This window comes from Sorex araneus, chromosome 7 (assembly GCF_027595985.1).
Source record: "Sorex araneus isolate mSorAra2 chromosome 7, mSorAra2.pri, whole genome shotgun sequence".
In the NCBI taxonomy this organism is placed as follows: domain Eukaryota; kingdom Metazoa; phylum Chordata; class Mammalia; order Eulipotyphla; family Soricidae; genus Sorex; species Sorex araneus.
Window position 1 is genome coordinate 30,282,865 of NC_073308.1, and position 18,615 is coordinate 30,301,479.

At 38.1% G+C, this 18,615-nt stretch overlaps 1 protein-coding gene across 1 annotated transcript in view; it reads left to right on the top strand.

Annotated features, from left to right (window-relative positions):
* The first annotated feature begins 2,034 nt into the window (after positions 1-2,034).
* The window catches only part of LOC129406595 (complement factor H-like), a 37,214-nt gene continuing 20,633 nt past the window's right edge, over positions 2,035-18,615 (top strand). The window contains exons 1-2 of the mRNA XM_055144855.1: positions 2,035-2,169; positions 18,051-18,227. Coding sequence (XP_055000830.1) covers positions 2,112-2,169; positions 18,051-18,227 — 235 coding nt within the window. The 5' untranslated portion in view covers positions 2,035-2,111. The remainder of the gene's footprint in view (positions 2,170-18,050; positions 18,228-18,615) is intronic.

The window sequence follows — 18,615 nt, forward strand, 5'->3', positions numbered from 1 at the left end:
AAATCAACAGGTTGAATGGGGATTCCCCATTGGGATGCCAGTGGTTTCTTTTCTCAGGGCAGATGTAGATCCATCAGCCACTGAGATCTTTTAAGTGACACACATGCTTTTGGTTTGAACTCTGTCATCTTTATATTATGGAATGTCAGGGTGTTTTTACTTCAATATACTAATTCTGTGGATTTGACTGCTTGAGTCATTCTCTCTAAGATTGGAAAATATTCTAATTTCTGTTTTTTCTGAAGCAGCCTAATTTTATAATGTGCTTTTGTTTGTTGCAGTTTTATGAGTTCTATTAGTACAGGTGTCTAGGGTCAGATCATTGGTTTTTTTCCCTGTGGTGAATTGGAATTGGTAGCCATGACTCTGATGGCCATCTGGATTGCTCTTTCCACAATTTCTTCGGGATTCTTAGAGGAGACTGTGTGAGCAATTTCAGCACAGGAGATGCCCATGTGGATCCGAAACTTCCAAAAGTACTGGGCAGCATGGGCTTCACCTACTTGTTATCCTCACAATCAAATTTCAGCCTCAGTATTACACTAGAATAGATGTGGCTCACTGCCGGGAGTTTCTATCTTTGTCGCCTACACAACAACATCCAACTACGACAAAGAAGAAATTGAGAATTCTACGTGGAGCTGAATAAGGTTTTAAAGAAGACCACACCTTCTATAAGATCCTTGTTGGTGATTTTATTGCCAAGTTAGAACCGAGAATGTCTCCCAAAAAACTCCACATTGGGTCCCATGGCCTAGAATGGACTGATCAGGGTGAGAGACTGTCTGAGTTCATCATGGAGACCAAGACCATCTATGGTAATTCACAGTTCCCGAAGGCCAAATCAAAACATTGGACATGGTGGACAGTTCCACAACGAAATTGACCACATCATATTTGATTGAAGGCTTTTCCTGACCGATGTTGCTATTGTCCCAAAATTCCAAGTGGGAGCGGACCACCGTCTCCATCGTGCATAATTCTACTTCACATAGCGGGGAGAAAGGTCTACAAAGTTTAAGTTTAAAAAAGAGAACTCCCAGAATGACCACCAACTGGGAGCTCTTTGGCACTATTGCAGCAATGTGGGAAGATGCTGTCATTGACAATATCAAGGAGGATTACGATTGACTGGTTCAGTACCTCCAAGACTGCTCAAAGAATGCCAAGGGCGAGAAACCTACCAACAGACGCCTGTTGTAGAAAACTCTCGAGCACATTCATCAACGTGGTTTGGCACAAACCTCAGGCAACCACAAGCTAACATCCGGGATCGCAAACCTGTGCAGAAAAGCCATCGAGGAAGAGGAAGAACTCAAAGAGACAAGAGCAGCAGTGTTGGCTGATGCGACAGAAGCCAGGAAAAGTATACACAATGCTGCCTGTCCTCACCAACTACAAGATCAAGATGACTGCCCTCTGATGCATACAATATAAGACTATAAGTTAGTGAACAGCTGAACAAACAATAAACTATTGGAAATTGATAACAGAGCTACATTATGTGAGGAAATATAGGCGAAGTTCAGAAAAAGAGAAGAGCTATGCAGAAAGTGCTGGCATTTAGTTTTTGAAAAGTACATTTTTAATTAAAAATGAAAGCACAAGATATAATAAATAATGTTTATTTATTACAATAATGCTGCTCAAGTAGGGTTTAAATAAATGGTTGGTTTTCATAGGTGGCTAAGGAACTAAATGTGTAAAGGTAAATAATATATAAGAGAAAATATACTGCCATGAACTCAAAATATTTCATATATAATTTGCTTGGTGAAGAAAGAATTCACCTATTTTAAGCAATGTATGATTTAAAAATTAATTTCTATGCCTGTTGAAATCAATCTCTGAAGCAAGTTCTTTCTCTAATCAAGTTATAAAAACATGAAGTATTGGGAAAGTACGTAGGAGCAGAGTTCGTGCAAAGTTCTTTGAACTTTGATATTTACTAAGTGGCCTGAGCTTTCTGGGTTCCTGGAACTGCACTTAAAATCAGAGTCAAGCTTGCTCTTGCCTCTAGTGAAGCAACAAACCTCTGACCTCAAACCTAGTCAAATCTCAAGGAGCACAACTTATCTGCTCAGACTATTCGGCTCTTGGGAACAGCTGAAATGTGGATTCTGCTCAGTGTCTTCCTCATCGGGTGGGGATCCTGTGCTCACGGGCAAGGTCAGTTCAACCGTATATCTGGACACTTAGCTTCACTGTAACCTTGTTTCTTATCTAATTTCATGTCTATATTTTTAAAGATGCAAGCAGAGAGGAATATCTCTTCTTTGAGATTATCATTGCTCTCATACCAGACAAGTGTTAGAAAGTGATGGTGTCATAAACGATGGCCAAGTTTTGGACAGAAAACTTGGATGGGGAGTGAGACTGCAGCAGCAGATGGTCAGGCGGGGAAGGAAACTCAAAGGACTGGGGCACAGGTTCCTGTGTGCGAGAGCCAATCAGCTCTCAGGCTACAGCAAATCTAACTTCAAGGCAAGCCCTAGACCTTTTGGGTCCTTCCTTTTACCTCAGAAAAGAATCTCAGGAAGAGAGGAGCAACTAAGTAAAAGCAGGTTTCATTTAGATGCATTGAGAAAGGGGAGGGAAGGAGAAAAACAGAGTAGTTCACTCAGGCAAAAAATGTTGGGCTTCTCCAAAGACAACTTGCTTTTTTATCAATATTCCTCAGAACATTTCTTCAAGAATTGTTGGCTGAAGTGTGACAACTTTCTGAAATCCTCTTGGTAGACACCCAAAAATATGAATTTTACTTGAAGTTAGAATAAATCATATTTATTAAATTGTAGCCAACAGAGAGATATTTCAGCTTGCCATGGCCTGGAGTTTTCTATGGGTATGAGAGCCAAACAGCTATTGGTAAAGAGGAAGAGCTTTGAAGATTTTGGTGTTTTTCATTTGTGTCCATATAGCGGTGTTTTTCCCCTGCTGCAGTTTTTCCTCTCTGTAAAGGATCAAGCCTCTTTGGGGTCTGCAATGTTGCCAGGGGTAGGTCTGATTGTCTTGAATTTCTGTGTCCACAAGGTGAGATTTTTGTAGTCTAGATTCTTGGTTTTTTACTTTCTTGTAATTTATTTCATAGGGTTGGGAGGATGTGGAGGTCTGGGCTGGGTGCTTCACTGAATGCCTGCATACTTACCCCAATGTATAAAGAAAATTCAATATGCATTTGCCAATATGAAACAGATGATCAAACCAGTTAATCTACAAAAGGACATATTTATCATCCAAAGTAGTCTTTTGTACTCAAAGAAAAGCATGATGAGAAAACAAGGACAGCCCACAGAAATCACCTGTATCACTTGCCCTCATGTGGTTCGATGCCCCTGATGATCAGGGTTACCATGAAGTACCAGAGAATGAACCTAGGCCGCCAGCATGCAGAGTCTTTGTTCCAGTTTCTTGAACTGTCCCTTGGGCCCCGAGTCATATAAATTTTTAATAAGTGAGTCACTCAGACCACCACCAATACAGAGAAGTGCAGTTATTCTTCACTTTGTCAAGGGATGAGAGTGGAAGATGGAGAATTCCCTAAAATCATGCCTAGTGATAATCCTAAAACTATCATTGATATATTGCATTCAATATTTCATTTCAGGTGATAGGAATTTATTTCTACATGTGCAATTATATTCTTTTTCTTAATATTTCACAGCTTATTGAGAAGTGGTACCATAATTTATTTGGATCTCCCAGGAAGAAAATGTAGTAATGAAGTTATTAAGTAAAAGACAAAATGTTAACTAACTCAGCATAAGTTCCAGATAAGTTTACAAAGGATGAATTTGAAGAAAATATTATCAGTATGAGCTAATGTGTGTAACAATTATCAGGGAGTTATTTAATTTCTTATGATTGGTTTATGAAATGGTACAGAACCACAGTGTATCTAAATATCAACAGGATTTCTTCACAAGAGAGTTGTGAAATTCTTGTGGACAGCATAGGGAGACTGCCAGGTCAGTAGTTTATTAGAAAGTTCCCAACTCATTACATACATATGTCAGATACTTAAGAGATATTTTCGTAAGTTGTTTTTTGATAAGTTCTCAGGCCTACTCTATTATTTATTTTCTCCCGTAATTTAATGGAATGGAGGAATTAAAATAAAATAAAAATTCACAGTTCAGTGTATAAGAATAACTCAATAAATATAACAATATACCGATTTTGAAAATAAGAAATTAAAAACTCCCTGTTTTCCAACTGAATATTAAAAAATATTTCTCATTATCTTAGATACCTAAAAACTAAAAATTATTATGTGGGGCCAGTGAAGGTACAGGAGTTGCATGCATGCTGCCAACTTTGCCTAATTCCCAGCACTAAATATGGTTCCCAGGACACTACCAGGGATGTTCTCTGAACTCAGAGCCAGGAATAAGTCCTGAGATTGATAGGTGTGACCTATAATTTTCTCTGCTTCACCCTCTCAAAAAAGATCCCCCAATGAACAAAGCAAGTATGATGTTTCTAAAAAGAAATAAATTAATGGTTTCATTCATTGATTGGAATTATGGATAGAAATCTTTTTTCATTTTCTATCCTTTCTCTCCTTTCCTTTCCTTTCTTTTCTTTTCTCTTTCGAACCATACCTGGTGATACTCTAGTGTTACTCCTAACTCAAGAATCAATCCTGATGGATTGTGGGAATCATATGGAATGTTGAGATCAATCCCGGGTTGGCCATATGCAAGGCAAGCACCTAATGTGATATATTCTCTTCCAGCCCGAGAAATACTACTCAGGGCAATATGTTCAACCAAACATTCTGTTTCTCTATATTTAATGTTGTTTCTGAAAATTAAAAGAAATAGCTAATAGATATTAGTTTCTACAGCAAATAAACCCTGCAATCTGTCTATGGTGCTTTGTATTAGAGTAAAAGACATACCTGATTTATAATGATGACAAAAAACATAAAAGGAAATTGTGAATGATAAAATCAATATTGTTATCACACAAGCAGAATGGGACTAGGCTTAAAGAGAATTCATTAAATATATGTGAGCAATTTTTTTCTTGGAGTCTAAAAAAAAGTTTAACTAGATAAACAATATGGCAGGATAGGAGTGACTTATGCAAATGACCCGAGTGCTGACATTCATCCTGATGACTATCATTGTGGGATTCAGAGACTCTAGCAGAAATATTTTCACACAGTTGCTGAAAACTGATTCCGGCATTGCAAAAAGAGGCTCAAAAGCCATTAATGGATCCTACTAACCAGTTTTTGACCTTCTGGAAACCCCTCTTCCAAGATTCATGGAAACCCTTGCCTGTTGATTCTTTTCACTCAAGGAGCCACCGAATTACCTGTACACCTGACTCACACCCAATCCTCATGCCAAGATTTGTCCCATTTTTCACTGTAAAAGCCAAGCATTTGTAGATGTCTAATATTTGCACCTGAAGAGCCAAATCTCAATCTTCTGGAAAGGAAGAAGACAGCATCCAGCATTGAACTTCAGAAAGCAAAGAGAATGCCATCTATAGCTGGGTTGGTTCTGCAAGAGTGAGGGAAGACTTACTTTCATGCAACTTCTCCCAACAGAGAAAAAGACATGTCGAGTAGGAGGATTCATAAATGGACGCTCATAGGAAGTCGTAGAAATCCTCGTATGGCTTATAGAATTTTTTTCTCTCTCTCAAGGATCGTGAGTAAACTCTGTATAAGAAAACACGAAATTGATTTTGAGGTACTTGATTTTCATAGGTAGTATTATGAAAGTGATTGCTTTTAATATGTCTTTCTTCTCTTTCATAATTTGTATATTATGCACCTGTTAGGAAAGAGGAAGTCATGAAATTTGCTTTAAAGTGGATGGTCATGGATAATATCATGCTAAGTAGAATGAGTCAGCAAGAGAGGGACAGATAGAGAATGATTGCACATATTTATGGAATGTAAAATAACATAACATGAGACTGATATCCAAGGACAGTACACACTAGGACCAGGAAGACTGGAGGAGAAGGCAAGCTGGAATAGAGAAGAAATCACTAAGTCAGTGAGAGTTGAAGGGATCATTCAGGATGGGAGATATGTGCTGAAAGTAGATAAAGGCCAAAAGGTGATAGCCTCTCAGTATCTACATTGTATATCATAAAGCCCCAAATTAGAGAGAGAGTATGGGGGAAATTGTCAGTCACAGAGGCAGGGAGATTTTGGAAAAATCGGGAAGGGTATACAGTGGATATTTATGGTGAAGAATGTGCACTGTTTGAAGGATGGGTGTTTGATCATTGCATGACTGAAACTCAAACATGAAAGCTTTGGAATCATATCTCACAGTGATTCAATAAAAAAAATTAAAAAAGAACCTCATGGAATCATACAGTTTGTTTTTATGTTGATAGATCTTGAGTATTGTGCTCATTGAACTTAGTCAGGGGAGAAGGGAAGAGAGAATGATCTGTCTCATCTGCAGGACATGAACAAATATGGTAGGGAAGTAACACATGCATTCTTCTAAGCTTTTTAAAAAAATATTCCGCATATGAAAGAATTTATTCTTGAACACTATATAAATGAAATTCAGCCATGAATTACTTTTTGAACTCATGCCTTAATACTTTGTTTAAAATAAAAGAGTTCCCACTGTGTAAGTCCTCCTGCTGACTTATTTCAATCAACACAGTTTCATCACAGAATTCTCTATCTAAGGGCTGGAGCAACAGCACAGCGAGTATGGCATTTGCCTTGCACGTGGCCCACCCAGGTTCAATTCCCAGCACCCATACGTTCCCCTGAGCACCGCCAAGGGTAATTCCTGAGTGCAGAGCCAGGAGTAACCCCTGTGTATTTTGGGGTGTGACTCAAAAAGAAAAAAAAATTAGAATGTTCTCTCTCATTTGTGCGCTATGAGGAAACCACGTAGGGAACTATCAAAGGGCCAAAGTCAAGACAGACAAGGGGTAGAAGTGGTCTTCAGTAGGAAGATTGTCAGTGTAGGAGGGGTGAGTAGGATAAACTAGAGAAGGGAGCACTAGGACAATAGATAGGAGGAAAGTGCCAGCCTCAGAGGCAGGCTGGGGTTGGATGGAAAACTGGGGATGCTGCCGAAGGATAGTGCATTGAAAAAGCGGTAAAACTTCATATGTTTGAAACAAAAATGGAATACAGCAATTTTTAAATTGAATATTATCAATAAAACTTAGCAATTTTAAACCAAAATAAAATGGTTTAATTAATAGAATGAGACCATAGTATCATGTACCTCCATCCTCATTGCAGCAAACTGCAGGATGTCACCAGTTCATATAGCTGAGCAGTCTATGAGCATCCTGCTGTTGTGCATATGGACTTTCGTTTCTTTATCCACTCCTCTGTTCTTAGGTATGGGGCTGTTCCTGGAACTTGGCTATTCTGGATCACCGTATATTAAATACAAAAGTGTAAATGTTTTTTCTCGCAATAGTGTTTTTGAAACCTTCAGATACATGCAAGAAGTGGAATTGCCGGTTGTGACTATTTTCCATAGAGGCTGAACCAAGGATCATTCTCATGAGCAGTGGATGAGGGTTCCTTTCCTATACATTCTTGTCAGCACTGGTTTATTCCCATCTTTTTGACACACTCTAGTCTTACTGGTGGGAAGTCTTATCTTGACTTGCATTTCCATTATAAAGATAATTTGGGTAAAGAAAAGTTTCTCATCTTCTTTTTCCAGAAACTGCTTTGGCTATTCTGGAAATTTATTGCTACATTTAACTTATAACTTCTATATAATTAAAAATACCTTACAAATGAGTGCAGTCCTTTTATGTCTGTCCCTCTACTTCATGAAAGCTCATTTCACTTAGCATGATACTCTCCATGTCTATCCATTTATAAGCAAATTTCATGACAGCTGCGTAGTATTCCATTGTGTAGATGTACCAATGTTTCTTTAACCAGTCATATGTTCTAGGATACTTGGGTTGCTTCCAGATTTTAGCTATTGTGAACAGTGCTGCAATGAAAATTTAGGTATAGATGTCATTTCTACTGTATTTTTTTGCATTCTCAGGATATATTCCCAGAAGTGGTATTGTGGGGTCACATGGAAGTTCAATTTCTAGTTTTTGAAGTATAGAATAACAATTACATGGGACTGACATTTAAGGACAGTAGATACAAGGGCCAGGAGTATATGAGGTCATGTTCATTTGCAGCAATGGAAAACAACTTATCAAATGCTTCCTTTCCAGCAGGTCTGACTTTGGGGGTGGCAGAAACTCCAAACAATAATAGTGAGGTTTTTGTTGAAATATTGAATGTAATCAAAGTAAAGAGAAAGTTAAGTGAAATTTGTCAGCTACACAGGTGGGGTAGGGGGCTGCGGAGGGAGGGGTTGAGGTTTACTGTGATTCTTGTTGTTGGAATATGTGCACTGGTGAACGCATGGATGTTTGAGCATTGTGTAACCGAGACTTAAGCCTGAAAGCTTTGTAACTTTTCACATGGAGATTCAAGAAAAATAAATATATAGATAAATAAATAAATAATTAAATAAATAGATAAAAACAAGGGCCAGGAGGATTGCCCCATATCTGAAAGACTGCTTCAAGATCAGTGAGGAGAAGACAGATGGAATAGAGAAGGGATCACTAAGATAATGATGGCTGGAGGGATCAGTCAGGATGGGAGATGAGTGCCGAAAGTAGATAATGAAGCAAACCTGATGACCTCTCAGTGTCTGTGTTGCAAGCCATAATGCCCAAAAATAGAGAGTATGGGGAATATTGTCTATCACGGAGGTGGGAAAAAGGTGATATACTGGAGATATTGGTGGTGGGGGATATGCACTGGTTGAGGGATGGGTGTTTGATCATTGATCATTGATAGTTTGGCCATTGGATAGTTCACTAATAGGTTACTTCATAGCTCACATATGAGTTTGGTATTTTGATAGTTACATGAAAGTTTGTAACTATCTCACGATGATTCAATAAAATTTTTTAAATATGCCCTACAATGGGCCAGAGAGATACTACAATGAGTAAGATGCTTATCTTACTTATAGTTGCCCTGGGTTCAACAACTGACTTCCCATAGGGTCTTTTGAACACTGCCTGGAGTTTATACCTGAATGCAGAGCCGGGGAGTGTCCTCTGAGCATTGCTTGGTGTGACAATCAATCAATTGAAATAATTATAAAAAGTCACATGAATATTGATAGGTATAGCACTGAATATGTAATATCACCATTTTAACTATAATAACCCTTCAATCTATTAACAGTGAATGTGTTTCAAATACTTTGCATTTCCTTCTATTTCAATGATTGATCCTTTTTTTTTAATGTTTTCCATCTCTTTGGTTTAGTTTATTTCCAGGTATTAGTTTCTTTAGGGCACAGTGTGAATGACATTGCTTTATTTTTATTTTTCTCTTTTCCACTGTTAGCATATAAAATGCAATGGATTTCTGCCACTTTCCTGTATAGATATATTATTTCTAGGAGTTTTTCATAGTTTTTAGGGTTTTTTATAAGTATGATATTATGTTACCTACAAAAAGTGTGATTCATTTTCCTCTTTGGATTCCCTTTAATATCATTTCTTGTCCTGTTGCTGTGAAGAATCAGAGGCTAGGTGGAATCGTGGTGAGAGTGGAAATCCATTTCGTGTGCCTGAACTTTGAAGAAAATCTTTCAGTTTTATACCATTGAGTATTATGTTAGCTTAAATTTATAAATGACTTCGAGTATATTGAAGAAAATTTTTCTCCCCATTTTGTTCTGGGTTTTTCTCATAAATGGGTATTTTACTCTAAAAGGAAGGAACGATTAAAGTCATAGATGCAGAGAAACATTGGATAAAATCCACGATTCCTTGCTGGTATTGGTGTGATATACTGTATTGATTTGCAAGTACTTAACCAAACCTGTATCCCTGATGTCAGTCTGACTTGACCATGGTTTATTATTCCTTTAATGCTTTGTGGGGTGGGGTTTTGTTCATCTTGATTTTGTTGAGGATCTTCCCACCTATGTTCGTCATGGATGTTGTTCTTTAAGTTTCTTTTATATACTGCTTCTGTCTGTTTTTGACATCAGGATAACAGTGGCCTCAGAGGCTGAGCTGGAAAGACAGTACAGAAGGTAAGGCATTCCGCATGTTGCCAAACCAGGTTCAATCTCAGGAATCCATATGGTTCCCTGACTAATGCCAGGAGTAATTCCTGAGGGAAAATCCAGGAGTAATTTCTGAGCATGTAGGGGTGTGGGATCCAGACACAAAACAAAACAAAAAGTGCCCAGATAATTCCAGTTTCATTAACCTTCTGAAAGACATTTAAGAATAAAAAAAAGTTCTTTAATAGTTTGGAAAAATTGTCTAGTAAAACCTTTTGAATGGGCCTTTAATTTTTAGTATGACTTTTTTTGTTGGTTGTTTTGATTTGCTTATTTTTTTTGTTGGGTGGAAACTGGGCATAAGAAGTGAAGCTCAGGGGGCTGGAGAGATTGCACCGCGGCAGACCCGGGTTCGATTCCCAGCATCCTATATGGTGCCCTGAGCACCACCAGGGCTAATTCCTGAGTGCAGAGCCAGGAGTAACCCCTGTGCATCGCCAGGTGTGACCCAAAAAGCTAAAAAAGAAAATAGTGACACTCAGGGACTCAGGGGTCTCACAGGCAATTCATCGTCAGCTATGGTGGCAGTTTACTGTAAAATTCTGAAGATCTGATGTCGCCCAGATCCTGTGAGTCTAGAGATACCTGGGACACTCCAGAGGAATGTGGGGAAAGCTCTTAAGGGAGATCGTTCAGTGCTGGTTGTTGAACTTGCAGCTGGACCAAGCTAATTATGTGTCCTAATCACTGTATTATTTCCCAAACACTTGAGGGAGACTTTCAATTATTATTTTCATTTCCTTATTAATAACTAATGATCTATGCTGATTCCTCCTGACTTAGCCTTGAGAGATTAAAGAATTCCAAGAAAAAATATTTTTATCTTTTAGGTTTTCCAATTTCATGGAAAATCTTTTTTATAGAATCTTGGATGATACTGTGAAATTTTTTGTGTTATTTTTTAGAACTTCCTTTATTTCAGATATGGCCTTTTTGAATTGTCTATCTTTTGTTTCTCTCTAAATTGAATTAGAATGATGAGTTTCACAATCTTGTTTATTCTGCTTAAAAGTCAATGCTGGTTTTGTTGTTATTCTATAGAATTGTTTCTATTTCATTGAATTTTCCTAAGTTTTGATATATTTCCCCTTCTGCTTTGTTGGGTTTCCTTTGTTGGTCTTTTTCTAGTAATTTCAGAGGTGCCCTGAGGTTATAATTTGGGCTATTTCTTTTTCTTTTCTTTTTTTTTTGCTTTTTGGGTCACACCTGGCGATGCACAGGGGTTACTCCTGGCTCCGCACTCAGGAATTACCCCTGGCCATGCTCAGGGGACCATATGGGATGCTGGGATTTGAACCCGGGTCGGCCGCGTGCAAGGCAAACGCCCTACCCGCTGTGCTATCTCTCCAGCCCCTGGGCTATTTCTTGATGGATGCTTGATTTTTATGAACAAGTTATATTGTCAACTATATATTGATTTAGAAAGCTTTCAGTAACTGGCTTTGTAACGGGATTCTTTCCAACTTTCTTATTTTACTTTCTTGCAGTGAATTTGGATAATCAGTAGTAATAGTTTTATTCATTTATATAAATATAATGGTCAAATTTCTCTGTCATAACTACTTTTTCTAATCTTATGAATTTTATTTATGATGTTTTTCTTTAATGATTTCAAAATATTTTGATCTATATATTATTGAATAAATGTTGTGTACTAAAAAGAGAAGTAGTAACTGAGAAGAATGTGCTCCGAAGTAAAATGGCATTCTGCAAGTTTGGCTTTAGAAGATAGTTGAATGAATTTTCTGATATTCATCAAATTGATTGAAAATCATAAATTCATATGGCATTAAGCAAGATTTTAAGCCATTTAAAAATAAAAAATAATAAAAAAAGAATTTCCAAGACAAATATTTTGCACTCTCAGTGTCAAAAGCTGTTATAGCTGTTGAGGAAGGGCCTAAGCTGAGATGATCGGGGTTTAAACTGAGCTGTGGCGATTGGGTTTCTGAAGAGAATCAGAATTGGGGAATATGATGCCAAGAACAGGTCAACCTATAACTCTGGGGCAAGTGGAAGAGCTGCCTGATGGTGTCTTTGGGCTTCCTAATAATCCAACATTATTTCTCTTCCTTTGGCTAGACCCCAGCCACTTGGAAACAGTTTACTGAGAAAATAAAGGGCCAAAAGTTAGGTATGTGGGAGTCACATTCACAAACCATCTCCAACTCAGTTGTGACAGCTAATTTATTGGCCTTATTTCAGAGACCCATAGAAATCTCGAAAGAGATCAAAAGCCACAGTTCATCTCGGACCCGCGTATGGCTGAACAGAGTGGGGTAAATCATAGGGGGGCAGATTGGCTTGGTGGCTTGCCCAAGTAGAGCCCCCAGCAACCGCTTGCTTATATAATCCCAAATCATCGACATACTCCTGGCCTGATTCCACTGTCTCAGGACAGACCTCACCAAGATATAATCTGTTGAAAATACTGGTATACAGATTTTGTGACTGAAATCTCCAGTCTACCTCAAAGTTGGGATGGTCTATCTCCCCCCACTTTCTAATACTCATGGAAGCACTGGCAGTCACCACCACAAACCAACTCCAGCATCGCCACATAAGCTCTACCACTGACCTTGCCTCAGGGACTCATAAATAAATTTCAAAAGAGATCAAAGGCAGCAGTGAAGCTCGGACTCACAAATGTTTGAAGAGACCAGGGTAAATTGGAGGGAGTGTGGGTTCCCCTGTGACCACCCAAATAGAGTCCCGTGCAGCCACTTGTTTTTACAACCCAAAATCGCCTCCATACCCCAAGCCTGAATCCACCACCTCAGAACAGATCTCACCAAGACAAAATCTGCTGAAAACTTTGGTATGCGAGTTTTGTGACTAAAATCTCCAGGCTTTCTTAGTGTTGAGATGGGCTACCCCCACCACCCCCCTCTGTACTTCCAGAAGCCTCAGCTATCAAATCCACACTCCAAGCTTCCACCCGATTGAAAAGCTACTCCAGCCTTACCATCCTGATTAAAATACCAAATGCCTTCAACAAACATCATGATGTCTTCGCACCTGTCCTGAAAACTATAATGAATAAAACAAAAAGGAGAGAGAGAAGAAGAAGGAAAGTGACTCTCATAGAGGGAGGTTGAGGGCATGGGGTGGGGACTTGGGAGATGGTGGTGGGTAAAGGGAGGACATTGGTGTGAGAAAGGTACACTGGTGGAGGGATGGGTGCTAGATCTTTGGATGACTAAAAAAACCAATGATGAACAGATTTTTTATGGTCTATCTCAGATATCCAATATTTTTTTTTAAAAAATGTAGAGTTCATGTCCAATTCAATCAGCTGAATCAATAATTGTACTCAATCGCAATACTCCTACATTAATTAGAGAGAGAGAGAAAGATAGAGACAGTCAAGCTAGGCAGTATTTAAAAAAAGACTTCGTACAAAACTCAATACATGAAGAGCTCTGGGATACAGTAGGATCCATATAACAGAAGGATTTCATGCTTCTTAGACAGGCAAATCTCTCATGATTCCAGAGAAGAAAATGGAGTGTTTTTATATTGCTTTGCTTCAACGTTGTTTGTTTAAGTTTCCCAACCAGGGGCCCCCAACCAGCAGCAGTTCAATGCAAAGACTAGAGTGTTCACTGGTTCTCTGGCCCTGCAGTGCATTGGATACCTGCCCACCTCAACAGGGTTCAGAGCCCTTCAGCTCTGCACACAGGATGCTCTGAGTACCACGTCGCATGGAGCTGGGACCAGCCATAGATAAAACATGTACCTTAGCACCGGTACTGTTCCTCCAGGCCTCAATAAACTTTTCATAATATATGCTGATAAAATCTCTTGAGAAACTCAATCTATTTTCTCTGACACAAGAACTGGCATATTAAAATCTTTTCTTAATAATTTTGTTTTATATGACTATGTACTATATGACTTGTTATGAAAATGATTATTGAATGAATACTTGTCTTTTCTTCATGCTTTCTCCTTTTTAGAAACATGTTCACATACTGACATAGAAATTCAGAATGGTCTTTTATCTGAAGCTACTACTCAATATCCCTAAATTTTTCAGTCATTTAGCCTGGATGATTTGTTTCTTATTTTTTATTTTAATTCTATGTACATGAACCAAAGAAAAAAAGAAAAGAAAATATTGCTCTCAAGTCAAGGTCATTTTACACTAAGTGATATTTGATTCAATATTGTAACACACTCATTATGGGAGACAAATATCTCTAATATTAATTTTATTAGTCCTGACCCTACTGTTGTAAATTTTAACCCACCTGGGTATTAACAAATTTTTATATTTGATATTAATTAGTAAATCTTTATAAGCCTTATCAGCATCACTGTAGTATAACTTTCTTGAAAATGGAATTTTCTTGTCATTTTACTTTTTTCACACTTATTCTAAACAATAGAACTATGTATTCATTCAAATTAATAGGCATAAAAACCACAAGTAAAATATTTAAGAAAACAAAATTGTATGTGCATTTTAAAATTGAATATATTAAAAAAAGAGATTTATGGAATATTTTAAAATTTAATTTCCTCATTAAAATTAATCCTTTTATTTAATAAATAATTTTTCACTGTTATATATATTAGAGCTTCTAATATTGTTGGTATAGTACTACACAAAATGAATTTTAGTTAGTGAATAAATGCACAAACCTTATCTAGAGAGATAGTGCAATGTGTAGTGTGCTTTTCTTACAATTGGGCAACCTGGGTTCAATCTCCAGCATCGGAATATGGTCCCCTTAATACCACCAGGAGTGATTCCTAAGCTCAGTGTGATCCCTGACCTTCACTGGCTGTGGGCAAAACCACAACAAACAAATGCAATTTCAAATGCACAAATCTGTTATGACACAATTTATTATCAGTATGCTATAAATATATAAGCCTCAATGAAAATAATGTGGTTTAATTTTTTAAGAAGGCAAATATAGAAACTTTTGTTTCCTCTTGAGTAATATAATCAGTGGTCTGTCATTGATGTTTCTGGATAATTTTTTGATACCTTTGAAAGCATAACTAAAGAATACAACTTTAGCCCCTTTAAGATGGGAGTTCCACAATTAGATTACTTCCTAATGTAATAATAGAAATATCTAATTGTCATATGCATTAGAATCTTGTGATAGACCTCTCCTTTTGGGCATTATGGTTTTAATACAGAGGCTGATGGTCATCATTTTTCTTCCTTTACATATTTTCAGCACACAGTGCTTATCCAGAGTGATCAGATTCAACCACCTTTTATTCTAAGAAGCAAAAGAATTCAAGGATTTAGAAAATAGAGATGTGAGTATTTTAACTCCATTTAGTAATGAAGCTTTGCAAAGAAGCATTCCTAAATAAAAGTTTTCTGGGTAGAGAGTTATGTACACCAGGTGAAGGAGCAAAGACGTGGACCTAGATTTAATATATCCAAGCATCTAGACTGGAACAAGAGTGCAGTAGGTAGGGCATTTGCATTGCAAGCTGTCTACCTAGGTTGCATCCCTGCCTCCCCCACCCCCCACCCCCTATGTTTACTTGAGCCCTTCCTGGAGTGATCCCTGATCCCAGCGCTAGGAGTAAGTGCTGTGCTTCTCTGATTGTGACCTGAAAACAACAACAAGAACAAAAAAACACAAAAAACTCAAGCATTATAAAGCCTGAGTCTGGATTCACATTGAAGCTACAGACAATAGGGAAAGAATTGTATCATAAGAAGCTAAATCATATGCTCACTCAATGGTGAGTACTTTTAAAAAGAAATTATGATAGGGGAAATTAGGGGCAATTTGATATCTTATGAGTAGCCTATATCCAGGGTCTCTTTACTTTTTTGGCTCATGCCTTTGGATGTTTGGGCCACACCTGGCTGGCTGTGCTCAGGGCTTACTCCTGGCTCTACAGCATTCAGGGATCACTTTTTCAGGTGCTCCGGGAACCAGATGCCCTGAGGACTGCACCTGAGTCAGGCACATTAAGGCGAGAGCTTTACCTTCTGTACTAGCTCTCTGACACCTCTAATAAAGCTTTTTTGGTTGCTGTTGAGGCCATGTTTTCCCTACAATGACCCAGAGATGTTGAAACAAGAAAGCCAGAGCAGCATCAAGTCCTTGATTCCTTATACTGAATCAACCCCTGGTGGACAGCAGATGCATCTTTGTACTCTTGAGACCCACTTTAGAGAACACCCCTCCCAATGTGAACAAAAATACAAACAAGAGAGGAAGAACACAAGAGTATATTATGTAGACTTCGCCGCGCCTGCCGCTCCAGCATGACCGAGGAGGACAAGGGAGCTGCTTTGGACACCAGCAGCCCACTGAACAACCTGCAGTATGTGAATTGAGCGTTTCCGCCAGGCCGCCCTTGCGGGGGCCCGGTATTTCTCTAGGTTTTCCCATCTTATGAGCACCATAAAAGGGTAAAAGATTGTAGCGATAGAATTTCAGGCAGAATTTTCCCTGGACTTTATACAGAAACCCAAAACTGCGCGGCCGCTGCCGTGGCTGAGCGACCTAATGTCATTTAGTCATCAGCAATATGAAATGGTTCCTTTTTAATGGGTCGGACTTTGGTGGGAAACCCTAACAAGAATAGTAAGTTTTTTGTTGAAATATTGAGGCAACCAAAATGGTAGCCATCTCTCTAGATTGAACTAAGCCATATCCCCACGCCAGCTGAGAAGAAATATCCTTCTTTCTCGGGAAGAAACGCGGCGTGGCGCTAAACATATATGATGTTCATTAAGTTGACACAGACCTGGTGGCATGGGAATGGGATACAAGGGAATAAAGTATTATGTACATGGAACAGTGGGACGCTGGTGGAATCTTGAGTCGGGGCCGATACCAGCACACTACTTTTGGTTCCAGAAACTGCAGACTTTCTACCAGACTATCAACTAAGCCAGAGCCCCACGCCGGCTGACGACGGGAAATAACCATCTTTTCCAGTTTTATTTCCTTTGTCAGTCAGCGTGGTGAATACTAAACATGCGTGAACTTGGTGGCGCGGGAACGAGGGGGGGGAAAATAGAAAAGTTATGTAACAAACAACGGGACTTAATATCTCTACATTCTCAGCAATGGAGAACTATCAAATGATTCCTTGACAATAGGACTGTCTTTTTCCTTTAGGCGGGAAACCCCAGCAACAATAGCGAGTTATGTGTTGAAACATAGAATGTAACCAAGATAAAGCGTAAACGAAGTGAAACTTATCAATTACAAGGGAGGGTACGGGGGGGGGCGGGAGGGGGCGGGAGGTATACTGGGGTGGTTGGTGAAGGAATAGGGGCACTTGTGAAGGGAACAGTGTTTGAGTATTGTATAATTGACATAATCCTGAGAACTATGTAACCCTCCACATGGTGATTCAATAAAATTCAAAAAAAATTTTAAAAAAAGAGTATATTATGTGTACATTCAGGACCCCTAATCAACACCGTCATCAGCTCTGAGCACAATGCTTTTCATGTTTAAATGAGACGGTTTTTAAGTTTAATTTCTCCTTTACTAATGATTTTATTTGTCATCTAGAGTACATTGAAACGCCTTTATGCCTTCAAGTTTTACAATTATTTTAAATAGGCATAGTGTACTTGTTTCTTTGCAGTTTAAAGATTATAGATTTTTTTTAATATGACAGGTTACTTTTATGGTTTAATAATACAAGTGTATACATTAATATATATGTTGATAAATTTATATTCAGTCAAGCAAGTTGATTTCCCAAATATTGACGGGGTCTAATGCTGCTCAGTAAATTACCATCGCTCAGATGCCAAAATGAAACTACAGGATACTTAAAATAATGATTATTTATTATTTCCAGGAAGAGGACTTATTTGACATTGTAGACCTCATATAAACGTGACTTATGAAGTTTACTTTGCCAATGATAGGGTTCATATTTTCATTCTGCTGTTTTATCGTTGTATAGAAAATGAATGCACTTTCCCGAATTTAGACGAAAACATATTGGCTACTCCCTCAAAAGAAAAATATAGAATTGGAGATGTGTTGAAATTCTCTTGTAGAAATAAATTTGAGAGAGTTGGACCAGATTCAATTCAGTGCTATCACTTTGGATGGTCTCCTAATCCTCCAACATGTAGAGGTAAATATTTATCTTACAATTGCTGAATGAAGAATTCAGATTTTATTGTATCAGCATGATTTCTTCTCAGTTATATGCTAGCTTCTATTTTTGCTGTGATGTAACACAATTAGACAGATTCATTTCCGTCAAGGATATATATTTGGTAGCAAATATCTCATATTTCTTTACTAAAGAAAGTAATTTATCGTTGTTTCATGAAATATGTAGTGTGAGTATAGTTAGACACTATGTGATTGCCAATATTTTGCTCTTGCCAACATTGCACCAACAACATTGAATCTAATTCACATCATTGGTTTCATTTCAAATTTCATTGCGCACTTGAGAATTTCTAAATAATATTCTAGAAGGTCCTATTCGATTCATTCAAAAGTATGGCTTAAAC